Here is a 13,070-nt window from a genome sequence, read left to right as displayed (position 1 = left end):
TATTATGCCTACACTCTATTATAGGTTCCAAGACCCGGAAGATACCTTATCCAACCAAGAACCCCTTTACGTGGCTTTTCCTGCTGGTGTCATGTCCCAATTACACATATGAGGTAACTCTCCCCTTCAATATCTGTATTTGTTAGATTCAGGATTCTTTTCTGCCAGCTTTAGGTTATCTCTCTGGAGTCCTGGGTACTGGATTGTAGAATGGGGCATCTCAGAAACACCAGAAATGAGACATTTAGCTCACTAAGTCAAGAACAAACAGTATCTATTCCCCTTCTGTTTTGTGGCCTTAATCAGGCCAAGACTTTTTGGCCTGCACTAGAAACCAAGAGCTCCAGGTTATTTTCTCACCTAGATCATAGTCTCTAGTTACTTTGGAGGGTGAGTAGGTCTATAAGGATCACATGTTGGGCAAGGATACCAGGTCTTAACTGTACCCTTTTTTCTTTCATAGGTGGGGTCCTGGATTGGGTTTGCCATCATGACCCAGTGCCTCCCAGGTGAGACTTAAGTTTCTTTTTTTACCCCTTGAATAAACTTAGGCTAGACCTGGGAAGCAAAGGAACTCTTTATTCCAGCAAGGGGGGGGGGGGGAAATCTGGGCTTCAAGAACTCTTACTGCCTTTGTGTTATTGGTACCGTTTCCTCATTTGTGAAATGAAAGGGCTGGACCAGATAAGCAGAACCAAAAGCCTTCCTGACTTATAAATTCCAAAATAATAGCAGTCCATTTACTCTTGCCTCTCATTCTCTCCTCCACAGTGGCTCTCTTCTCCCTCGTGGGCTTCATCCAAATGACCATCTGGGCCAAAGGGAAGCATCGAAGCTATCTGAAAGAGTTCCGAGATTACCCCCCACTTCGTTCTCCCATCATCCCTTTCCTTCTATAACCCACCTCCCTGGAGTGATGATTATTGGGCAGCTTCTTGGCTCCTGCTTCTGTGCCCAGGGTAGGAGAGGGCCCAGGACTCCCATCCTCTCTTCCTAGGCCCTCCCCTGACCCTGGGAGCCAGTTTAGCTGTTGCCTGGACAGAGGGCTTGATTCTCCCCGCTTTTCCTGACTCAAACATAACATGGGCTCTGCAGGAGGGATACTGGTCTTTGAGGGTCTTGTTTTCTGGCTACAGGAATAAAACTCTCATTCTAATTCCAGGAGCTCTGAGTGATTCTTTGCTGAAAGCCACTATGGAAAAGATTGGATAGGAGCCTAAATAGCCTTAGTGCTGAGGCAAGCATAAGCCCAAAGAAACCTGGTGAAATACACTTTTAATAGCTTAACTCTTGAGGGTACGTACAGACACCTAATCTTGTGTGACTGCAGTCTATGTTTATACAAGTTTTACACAGAAGCCTCATTCAGCTCACTGAAGATGTTTGCTTTGTGAATCAAAGAAAATTAGGATGCCTACCCAGCTTGAGGAAGTTAAAAGAGACACAAATGGGTAAACATGGGTGCTGGCTAGAAGGCTCCTCCAATCATGGTATAGTTGAAAGCAGAATTGTAAAATTCAAGACAGTTATTAGGTAGAGTACAGACTTCAGGGGCCATGCATACCCTACCTGAGTGTCTTTGCCTCTACCCAAAATGCCTCAAGCACCAGAGAGAGCAAGATGGGGAGAAGGGAGTGAGAGTTGGGAGCTGGTCAAAGAAGACCCTGAGGCCCCAATATACAGATAGGTGGTGCTTATGATGGCACACACAGGCCTTTGAAGGGGCCTAGAAGTTCAAAACAGTATTTATTTTTCCAGCTGGTACATGATTATGGGGACAGAGCTGGGGTCTTAGTATAATCGTGGGTATTTTCACTGTGAAGATTTGCTCTTCGCCTGCCGCTTCTGTCTTGCCAACAAACGCCGTTCTCGCTCAAACTCTTTCATGCGGCCCACATAGCTAGGAGACAGATGGGAATGGGTCAGACTTGTCATCAAGGCCGCTTCACCTTCAGGCTCATAAACTGCCAATGTTCCCTGCTGACATGACCCCCCCCACCCCCACCTTGGGGAGCAGGAAGGATTCCTCCTCCTTTGGAGTCTGTCAAATAGCAGCAGCACCTCTCCCTCATAAGACAGCCACTCTGAAGTATGTGGAGTAATTCAGAAACCAATTAATATTCTTCAGAGTTGGACTTATTTTGAAACAAGAAAAGGCTGTTGAAAGGCAGAAGGAAGAACTTTTTAGCCTGGCTCACTAACTCTAGTCTATAGTTCCTTAGGAGTTTTAAGACTAAAGCCCAAGGGTTCCAGTCCAAAGCAAATCCCTCTCATTTCCAAGGAGCCACCCTTTCCTTTCTATTGGGTCTAACCTCACCTAAGTTTGTCATAGCCGGGGCTCCCAAAAGCTGTTCTAGGCTTTCCTTGGTTAGGCAATGTCTTCCTACACATCCCTGAAAACAGGTTCTATGTGCTGGGGAGAGAGTATCAAGTATGTCATCATCTTAAGACTAGATCTGCTAAAATGGAAAATGATGGGACTGTACCATTCCCAAAGCTTTCTTAATCTCAATGTCCAGCCTTCAACTTCCTCATGTTTGGGACTTGCATTTCCAATTATCTCCTGGACATTTCTAGGATTCTGCCAGAGTTGAAACTTAACATGAAGCTGAATTCCTCATCTTCCTTTCAATCAGCAAATTTCTGATAATGGTCCCATCTTAGGATTTGAAGTATTGGTTATTTTTAGAATTACTTATATACATTAATTTTCAACTAGGTCTCATCTCTCACTTGGGCTATTGAAAAAGTTTCCATTATAACCAGTCTCCCCAACTCCAATGCCTCTCCAACATACATCTTCAGCCACCTTCGTAAATCACAGTTATGATCACATCATTCGTCTGGGCAGGAATCGCTCTCATTAGTCTAAAGTATCAGACTCAAATCTATAAGGCTGATAATGGGGGGGGGTCCTTCACAATCTGGCCTCCATTTCCCTTTCTCAAGTTTCATCTATTTCCTCTGTGCTTGTCAAATTGATTTCATCGATTTCTCCTTTTCCTTGTTAATATTATTTCTCACAGGAGATAGGAGGTAGGGTAGGGAGTAGGGCAGGTAGCTATGGACTTATTCCTGGTGTTCAGGGTTTAAGGGTGTGGGAAAGGAAGTGGGAAGAAGGGACAAGAACTGTCTTTGCTTAGTGTATGGTAGGATAGATGGAATGAGGCTTTACTCGTATTTGGCAATATGGGAGTGGGACCTGGGCCTTTGTTTCCAGCATGGGAGTGCATAGGGGTTGGGGAGTAGAGAGAATAAGTTGGCTCAAGAAGGGACAGATAGGAGATGAGGGTGATGGGCTTGTGGTACAACAGTGATGAAGCTTACTCTTGGTGCTCGCAGAGGTCCCACATGTGCTTCTCATGGCCGCAGGCCAGGAAATTTGGAAAACTGTCCCGCTTACACTTGAGTAGTCTGATGAGATGGTGTGCGCAGTAATCCCGCTGTTTCAGCAGTAGCTGTGCATCATTCATTTCCTGCTGTGTGGCCACCATCACTGCACCCATGAGAGAACCAGAACAAAGGCTTTAGCTTGGGGTCTTGCCCCATTCTCTCAATTCCTTACTCAAGGCCCTCTTCCTCCATTTCCTTCAAAGAACTTCCCTGACTATGCTGCTCACATCCCATTGATCTCCCTCACTAGGGAGAGCAAATAGGAATCTGCCTCCTTGCAAAGAAGGTGACAGGGAGAACTGTTCTATACCTAATTCTGAGCACAAGGAGGCACCAAAGTAGAAAGAGAAATGATGGAGACTGGGGGGAAGTGATTGCCACAGAATCAGAAGGCAGAAAAACCAGAAAAAGCTAGATATTCTTTAGATGTTGGATAAACATTTTAAAGGAAATCTGAGGAAGAACAAAGTATCAAAATATAAAACAATTCTGAGGGGAAGAAAGGAGAAGCTATTTAAAAGAGACCACAGTAGATTTAAAAAAAAAAAAATCTTTTTTAAGGTAGAAGATCTATTAGAACCAAAGATGGGATAGCTGAATAAAGAAAATGGTATAACACTCTTAAAACAGTTTCAGTAGAGGTAAAACTCAAAATACACTGAAACTTGGTAATGGATAGCAGAGAAAAAGAGGGCTTTCAAAAAGTTACTTTAGTGGAGAGAAATATTAAAGAAGGCTCATGAGTTGTAGTGGATGGGACTGATAACAATTGATCCTTCACACCCAGAACAAATCCCAAATAGTTAAAAGGGCCATCGATTAGCTGCCCTCAGTGAGTTCAATGACAATGGATCGCCATTCTACGTCCCAGTTACACAAAACTAGCAGTTAAATTTCTGAGCTGCTGTTGGTCAACTTTAGAAGTCTTTGGAGGACAAGAGAAGTGCTACTCGACTGAGGTGCAAATATCATAATTTTCCAAAAAGGATAAAAGTATAAAAAATAGGGTGGTGGGAAAATTCTGGAACATATAAAAAGGGGTAAAGAATGAATAATTTCATCTCAAGGGAAAGCTATTCAGACTAGTTGAAGGGACAGAGGATGTTTAGTCTGGAAAAGAGAAGTTTATCCATATAGAACATTTTAGCTGTAAACTATTCTAATTATTAGCTGTATGATTCTGGGCATGTCACCTAAACAACCTCCAGCTATAAATAGAGCCAATAATAGCACTTACCTCACAGAGGAGTTGTGATAGGCAAATGAGATAATTCTAAAAAGTGCTTTGCAAGCATAGTACCTGGCACATAGTAGGTGCTATATAAATGCTCACTCCGTCCTCCTTCCCCACTATGCCTGGCACAGTGTAGGTGTCATATAAATGCTCACTCCGTCCTCCTTCCCCACTATGCCCGGCACACTGTAGGTGTCATATAAATGCTCACTCCGTCCTCCTTCCCCACTATGCCTGGCACAGTGTAGGTGTCATATAAATGCTCACTCCGTCCTCCTTCCCCACTATGCCCGGCACACTGTAGGTGTCATATAAATGCTCACTCCGTCCTCCTTCCCCACTATGCCTGGCACAGTGTAGGTGTCATATAAATGCTCACTCCGTCCTCCTTCCCCACTATGCCCGGCACACTGTAGGTGCTATATAAATGTTTACTCCGTCCTCCTTCCCCACTATGCCCGGCACACTGTAGGTGCTATATAAATGTTTACTCCGTCCTCCTTCCCCACTATGCCCGGCACACTGTAGGTGTCATATAAATGCTCACTCCGTCCTCCTTTTCCACTATGCCCGGCACAGTGTAGGTGTCATATAAATGCTCACTCCGTCCTCCTTCCCCACTATGCCCGGCACACTGTAGGTGCTATATAAATGTTTACTCCGTCCTCCTTCCCCACTATGCCCGGCACACTGTAGGTGTCATATAAATGCTCACTCCGTCCTCCTTTTCCACTATGCCCGGCACAGTGTAGGTGTCATATAAATGCTCACTCCGTCCTCCTTCCCCACTATGCCCGGCACACTGTAGGTGCTATATAAATGCTCACTCCGTCCTCCTTTTCCACTATGCCCGGCACACTGTAGGTGCTATATAAATGCTCACTCCGTCCTCCTTCCCCACTATGCACGGCACACTGTAGGTGTCATATAAATGCTCACTCCGTCCTCCTTCCCCACTATGCCCGGCACACTGTAGGTGTCATATAAATGCTCACTCCGTCCTCCTTTTCCACTATGCCCGGCACACTGTAGGTGCTATATAAATGCTCACTCCGTCCTCCTTTTCCACTATGCCCGGCACACAGCTTTGTGAGCTACGTGCTATGTAAGAGCTTATTCCATTCCCTTCCCCACAGGCCGGTGCATAACAAGCCTTCAGTAGGCGGCCATCCAAGGGACGATGGAGCCTTCCCGAGGTGAAAGCTACGGGTGGAAGTTAGCACGCTCCCTGACACGCAGAGCTGGGCACGGGGGGCTCCCGGATCGGGGCAGGCCCTCGGGGCGATCGGGCCCAGCCTCTCATTTTACGGGCGGAGGTGACTGCGAGCCATGGGCCCAAGGTCACCGGAGTAGAAGCCTGAGAGCCGGGGTCCACGCGGCTCCCGGGCACCTCCTCCCTTCGCCAGCGCCCCCAGACTGCCTCAGGGGTCCCAGACCCTTTCTCCGCGGCGGCTCGCACTGGACGCCGGGAGACTTCTTCTCTCCCTCAGCCCCAAGCCGGTGCCCTCACCTCGCTCCTTGCGTCCCTGGAAGCCGTAATCCGGGGGAAAGGTGGGCATCTGCAGCGGGTCGGGCTCCACCTCCGCGTCCATAAAGTACCGCCTAGTCAGGTGGGCACCCATTGCTGCTGCAGTCCCCGAGGCTTCGGCTCCGGGGGTCACCTCAGCCTCCCCTCCCGCCCCGGAAGCTCTAGGCTCGGAGAGCTATCACTTCCGGGATAGTCTGTCCTAGTTCGCTGCCCACGATAAAGGCGGGGGAAACCTGAGTGCTTTCCGCTTGCGCCCTCTTGCGGGACGTCTGGAAGCCTGCAGTTGAGAATCTCGAGAGAAAAGCAGGTACCAGGACAGGCATTAGCGCAAGCTCAAGCACAAGCACGAATAGTTAACCATAGAGTGAGCAAGCAAGAAAACGTCTTCCTCCCAGTGGCTCTAGTCTTGCCATTCCTCATTTTTTTATAAGTGACTTGCCCAGGGTCACACAGCCAGGCAGTGTTAAGTGTCTGAGATCAAATTTGAACTCAGATCCTCCTGACTTCCGGGCTGGTGCTCTATCCACTGCGCCCCCTAGCGGCCCCCACGCACATACTTTTAAGTTTAGTCTAAATGATTAATACTTAGGTCTAATGGGGCCGCTAGGGGGCGCAGTGGATAGAGCACCAGCCCTGAATTCAGGAGGACCCGAGTTCAAATGTGATCTCAGACACTTAACACTGCCTGGCTGTGTGACCCTGGGCAAGTCACTTAACCCCAAGTGCCTCAGGGGAAAAAAAATACCTGATTTGTATATTTCTGAGGTTGTAAATGCTTCCATTGAAAATTTAACAGTCCCTCTTGCGCCGAGGAAATGGGCACCTGGCTTAACACACTACAGCATCCCAGATGTAGAAATACTTTCAATGCAGGAGCGGGTATAGGAAGGGGTATTTATAAAATAAATAAGTACCTAGAAGATTATTCGAAGAAATATCGTTAGAAGAAAAAAATTCAGGCAATAGGAAAGACAAATTATGGGCGAAAAAGCTGGATTTGGGCTTGAAATCTGAATCCCAACTCCAAATTTACAACGTTGGATTAGGTGATAGAAATGGCAAATGTGTTTGAAAAGGGGAAATGAAAAGAGAAGATGAACTTTAAAATACACAATCTAAATACTATAGTATAATTATAATAACACATAATAATATAATAATAATAACAAATAATATAATAATATAATGCAAATAGAAATATGTAATATCACATACACATATATTTTTATAGATATAATCTTTTATACATCAGCTCATACTTTAAAAAAATATTAAGACCCTTTGCCACAAACCAGGGCAGCGAGGTAGGACAATAGACAGAGCTCAGGGCTTGAAGCCAGCTTTGGACACTAGCTATGTGACTGTAGGCAAAATTACTTAAATTCTGTTTGCCTCAGTTTCCTCATCCGTAAAATGGCTACGATAATAACAGGACCTACCTCCGAGGTTTGTTGTGAGGATCAAGTGAGACACTATTTTTAAAGTGTTTAGTACTATATAAATGTTGAGTATTATTAGCTATTGTTATTTTTTTCTTCCTCATAATGCATTGATTTCATACTCCACTATTTCCTTCCTGATTTTCTGATAAGACAGTGACTCTTTCTGTTTCCAAATCCAACTTCTTTACATGTACCCTTAATCTCATTTTGTTCTGCCTTCCACAAGACGTTACCTTCATTAATCGACCCTCGTAATCTTTACCCTCTCCCTATTTGCTCCTTCCTTGCTACCTACAAATGCACTAAAGTCTTTCCCATTCTTTAAGAATTTTCACTATCCTTTCAAACTATTTTCAAATCCTATTATCTTTTCAAATTATTATTTTAGGTCTCTCGTTTTTTTCAGCAAAACTTCTTGAGAAATCCATTTATATAATTAACAACATTTGTCAAAACTCTTCTCTCTTGTTTTGTTTCACATAACCTCAATATCATTTCACTTTCTATTTTTGCCAAGACCAAAGCCTCTACTTTTACACTTCATTTTAACTCCTCTTGTATACCTTGAGAATTTTCTTCATTTGTTCATTTGTTTGTTCATTCATTCATTCTTCATCTTTTTTTTTTTTTTTTTTTCCTCTTCTTCCCCATTCCCTCCATATGATATACTTTGGTTATGGATCTTTCAGAAAGGTACATAATTTTAATTATCTAACAAGGAAGTGCAATATCAGAACTGGATATTGAGTGGTAATGTATTGAACTTACTTTTTCTGGCTCCGGTGGAAGATAGCATTCTCCCAAGAAGCAGATGGCTTCCGAGGAGCGTAAACCTGCAAACATCTAAACATCCCCCATTAAAAAAAATCTCCTTGTTTTGGTGGTGCTAAGTAGCTTTGATTAATCCCTCACTGGCCAGATCCAAATTAATCTAAAGTATTAAATGGAATATACTTTCAAATGTTATTAATTTTCAACCAATAAGCAGTTATTCCCTCCCCCCCGCCTTTTCTCCTGATTGGGGGGAGAGGAAGAAAGAAAAACAAATCCTTGTAATAAGTATATTCAAGCAAAACAAATTCACATATTGGCTGTGTCCAAAAATGTGTCTCATGCTGCATATTTCATCCATCACTTCTCATATTAAATCTGCTGTCTGTAGCTATCTTAGAGCCCCATCCCATTTTAGTTTTATTTTCTCAGTTCCCTGCCCACGGCATTCGTACAAACTGAGTTAGCATGCTCTGAATTGTATTTATATAATGTCTTTGGGATTTGTGTGCACAGGATAAGTCATCTGAGTGATCCTTGGGGTATTGTAATAATGTAAGAGTCTAAATTGACTCAAGTACATTTTTCTTTGAATCTACAGAAAAGTATTATTGTATAAAGATACTATAAAGTCCGACAAAGGAATGAAATATCTGAGTTGTTTCTCAAGTTGAAACTTTGCTCAATTCAAAAGCCAAGTGCTTTTCAACCAGTAAATAATCATTTTTTAGACACCTTCAACATGATAGGCACCATGCTAGGTGATGGGAAGAGACTAATCTTTGTCTTCAAAGAGCTTACATTTTATCAGAGGAAGCAGCAGTTAAACATAAATATAAAGTGATTTTCTTTTTGGCAGTAGGAAGGAAGGCATTAGCAAATGGGTTCAGAAAAGGCCTTATGTAGAAGATGATTCTTAGTAATTCTTTTTTTTTTTTTTTTTCCTGAGACTAGGGTTAAATGACTTGCCCAGGGTCACACAGGTAGGAAGTATTAAGTGTCTGAGATCAGATTTGAACTCTGGTCCTCTAGGGCTGGTGCTCTATCCACTGCGCCACCTGGATGCCCCTTCTTAGTAATTCTAAAAAGTGAATGTAAGGAGGAGTGTATTTTAGGCATGGCAATCAACCTTACAGAAATATCAACTAGGAAAATTTTGCTCAATGTGTATGTGTATGAAAGGAAAGTATGGGTAATAAATTTGGAAAGATAGTTTGGAGTCGGACTATAAAAAGCTTTTATTGCAAAATGCTGCAGTAGAGTTGGCATTAGATCCTGGAGATAATAGGAAGCTTTTGGAGTGTATTGAGTATTCGAGTGATTTGTGACCTGTATTTTAAGAATATCAATTTGGTAGCTGTGTGGAGGATGGACTATAGTGGAGGGAGAACAGGAGTCGAGACTGATTAAGAGGTTATTTTAATAATCTAGGTAGGGTAATGAGAGCTTAAACCAGGAAAGTGTTTATTGAGAGGAAAGGAGGGGATGAATTGAAAAGGCTCAGAAACTAATTGGATATAGAGAAAGTGAGGAGTTGAGATGATACCAAGGTCATGAATCTGGTTGAATGGAAGGATAATGGTGCTCTTGATAGTATGTCAACAAACATTTATTAAATATCTACTATATGTCAGGCACTGTGCTAAACATGGCATACAAAGGCAAAAGTCTAATGAAGAAGATAACATGAAAGCAACTATGTACAAATAAGATACATACTAGATAAAGTGGAGATAGCCAACAGAAGGAAGGCGCTAATAGAAATCGGGAAGTTCAAAAGAAAGGTGGATGTTCAGGGGAATATTGATTTTATTTTGAGAATATAGAATTTGAGATAGCTGTAGGATATCCAGTTTGAAATATTCAATAATTGGGGTTGAGGGGGTTGGAAATCAGGAAACTTGGAACCAAAGCTGTTTATAAAAGATCTGGGAATCATCCATAAAAAGATAATTGAATTTACAGGAGTTGATGAGCATACTAAGAAGGAGTGTAGAGAGAGACAGGGAGAGTGACCAAGACAGAGCACTTGCTGTACAGGTACACCTATGGTATGGGATATAAATGCTTTTGCTGCAAAGGAGCCTGAGAAGAAATATCATTTTAGCAGAAGAACCAGGAAAGAGCAGTATCATGGAAACTAGGAGAGAATAGTCAAGAATCAAACACTATAGAGAAATCAGGAAGGATGAAGACTTAGGAAAAGGCCATTGGAGTTAGCAAGAAAGAGATCACAAGTGATTTTGGATAGAACAATTTTAGTGCATTAGATGGGTCTGAAGTCCAATTGCAAGGGGCTGAGAAGTGAATGGGAGGTGAAGAAGTATGGATAGTTTTTTCTCCTAATATTTTGATTGTAAATGAGAGGACATAGCTTAAAGACATAGAGACATAGGAAAAATTTTTAAATTTGTAATGATGGGGGAATTTAGCCTTGTTTATAGGGAGCAGAGAAGAAGCTAGTGGATAGGGAAACATTGAAAATTAGAGAAGTGGAGAAAATGATTGAAGGATCAAAATCTCAGAGAAGAATGGGGGAAGATGAAATTTAGAGCATAAATACAAGGTTTGGTTTTGGCAAGAAGAGACATTTCTTCCTTTGAAACTTGAGAAAAGGAGGAGAGAAGAGGAGATAATGTTGAGAGTTTTTGAGGTATAGAATTGGGAAAGCCAATGCATGGCCTTATATTTTCCCCCCCTAGAATGTGTGAGAGGAGCTTCTCTTTTGAAAAGAGATGGAGAAGAGGGTGGTAGAGGTCACTTGAGGAAAAAAGGGAAGATTTAGAATGGATGTCCCAGTGCACTTGGATGTATAGCGAATCAGAGAAGAATAAGAAGGCTGCCATACAACAATGAGAACTGACTTGAGATTGGATTACATAAATTTGTATTAGACTCAGCATAATCATGTGACTTTTTCTAACAGCATTCACCATATAAAAGTAGAGTATATCTGCTTGAAAAAGGATGTATTGAAGAAACTTCTTTCTCTCACAACAAGCACCTGTAATATTTGCACAATACTTTTATCTCCTCCAGTTTGGTCAAGGACACAGACAAAAATCAATGCGGTGACCATTTATGACTATGCAATTAGCAAGCATCTCATAATGTTTGGTTACTTTTAAAATAAAATGTTCATTGGAATGAAGGGGAACTTTTAATTCATCTCTGACTACCATGCCTGGTCTTCTGGCTCTGATTTTTAGAAAAGTGCTCTCCAGCAATCCAATGGCAACAGACAAAACATCAATGATTTACAAATATCTGTCTTTTCCCATGAGTTATTGGCTATGGATCCTTTTGTAATTTCCCTAAGGAGAAATGTCAGATTCATGTCAATTTTATGTGCTTCGAATAAAATGTTATTCCTGTGATTGAACAAGAATTATTTGCTGAGCAGGCATAACTAGTTGGATTGTTAAACCCAATGTGTCTTGCATTTGCTTTGGAGTCAAGTTCTCAAAAGATATAGATTTTTGAGATTCCTTCATAGTTCTGTATGGGAACCTATCCTGTTCTATTAAATGTGATCAGACCCACTGTGCTATCTAGAGGAAGAAGGGTCAGGGATATCTGCAAAAGCTCTATTAGAAATCTTTTTTCTTCCAGTTAGCTATCAACAATTTAGAGCAGGCTCCTCACTCTGCTAGGTATTCAACTGTAGAAAACTGGAGGATTAGTTTTTCAGACTGATTTATTTCAGATAAGTTGGATTATGCTAGAAGGAACTGATTGATTTGAGAACAGAAATTACAGACCCAAAGCTTAACTTTATAATCAATTTGACAAAATGGATAGAAATGCTTGACAAAATAGAAATCCCGGAGGTAGGTCTGGATGTTTTTTGGAGTGATTAAATAGATACCAGGAGAACAATCATTCTTGTGGTTTCAAGGTCTCTGAATGGCCACATGTTCCAGCTGAAATACATCCTATATTGCTTCTCATTATGTGTAATAAATTCTAGATAGATTGCCATGGCCTGGAAAAGAAGGGGGCTATCAGCTCCCTTAGCCTCTTCTTCCCACAAAAGGCCTGCCCTGTAAATCCCCTTCTCTTTATAATCTTATTCCCAAACTCTCTAAACTGAGGCTACTCCAGAGAGATTTCCAAATAGTGCTTCCCAGTGGGTGTAAACGTGGATTCTAAGGTTATACTGTTCAAGACATCCCATGTCTCTTGATAGAAGGTTAAGTTCTAGAATATCAAATTTGGGATTGTCTACAAGGCAGTTTTCCCACATCCTTCCAATATTTATCATTATCTTTTCCTGTCATCTTAGCCAATTTGAGAGGTATGAAGTGGTATCTCAGAGTTGCCTTAATTAAGCAATCTACTTTTCAAAAAACAGCACTTTTTTTTCAATTACATGTCAAGAAAATTTTTAGCATTCATTTTTACAAGAAATTGAGTTCCAAATTTTTCTCCCTCCCTCCCTTCCCTTCTTCCTAAAATGGGAATCAATTTGATATAAATTATACATGTGGTATCATGTAAAACATAATTACATATTAGTAATAATTGTGAAAGAAGAAACAGAACAAAAGGAAAAAACTGGAAAAAATAAAATAAGTGAAAAAGTATGCTTTGATCTTCATTCAATTTATCAGTTCTGTATCTGGATGTAGATAGCATTTTCTTTTTTGAATCCTTTGTACTTGTCTTGTGTAACGTGCTATTATCTCCAGAAGCTGCCAAT

General features: G+C 41.7%; 2 protein-coding genes across 4 annotated transcripts in view; one reads left to right on the top strand and one right to left on the bottom strand.

Moving 5' to 3' along the window:
- Positions 1-1,156, top strand: part of TECR (trans-2,3-enoyl-CoA reductase) — a 39,303-nt gene extending 38,147 nt beyond the window's left edge. For all 3 annotated transcript variants that reach the window (XM_074310343.1, XM_074310326.1, XM_074310335.1), the window contains 3 exons: positions 25-113; positions 464-509; positions 772-1,156. In XM_074310343.1, coding sequence (XP_074166444.1) covers positions 25-113; positions 464-509; positions 772-899 — 263 coding nt within the window. In that variant the 3' untranslated portion in view covers positions 900-1,156. The remainder of the gene's footprint in view (positions 1-24; positions 114-463; positions 510-771) is intronic.
- Positions 1,157-1,258: 102 nt separating this feature from the next.
- NDUFB7 (NADH:ubiquinone oxidoreductase subunit B7) lies at positions 1,259-6,662 on the bottom strand. Its single transcript, XM_074310351.1, has 3 exons — positions 6,138-6,662; positions 3,328-3,496; positions 1,259-1,900 (listed from the first exon to the last, which is right to left on the bottom strand). The coding sequence occupies exons 1-3, from the start codon at positions 6,247-6,249 to the stop codon at positions 1,813-1,815; spliced, it is 369 nt and encodes a 122-aa protein (XP_074166452.1). The 5' UTR covers positions 6,250-6,662; the 3' UTR covers positions 1,259-1,812.
- Between the last annotated feature and the right edge of the window lie 6,408 nt (positions 6,663-13,070).

This window comes from Sminthopsis crassicaudata, chromosome 1 (assembly GCF_048593235.1).
Source record: "Sminthopsis crassicaudata isolate SCR6 chromosome 1, ASM4859323v1, whole genome shotgun sequence".
Classification (NCBI taxonomy): Eukaryota; Metazoa; Chordata; class Mammalia; order Dasyuromorphia; family Dasyuridae; genus Sminthopsis; species Sminthopsis crassicaudata.
The sequence above is the reverse complement of the archived record's forward strand: the minus strand, read 5'-3'. Positions and strand labels throughout refer to the sequence as shown.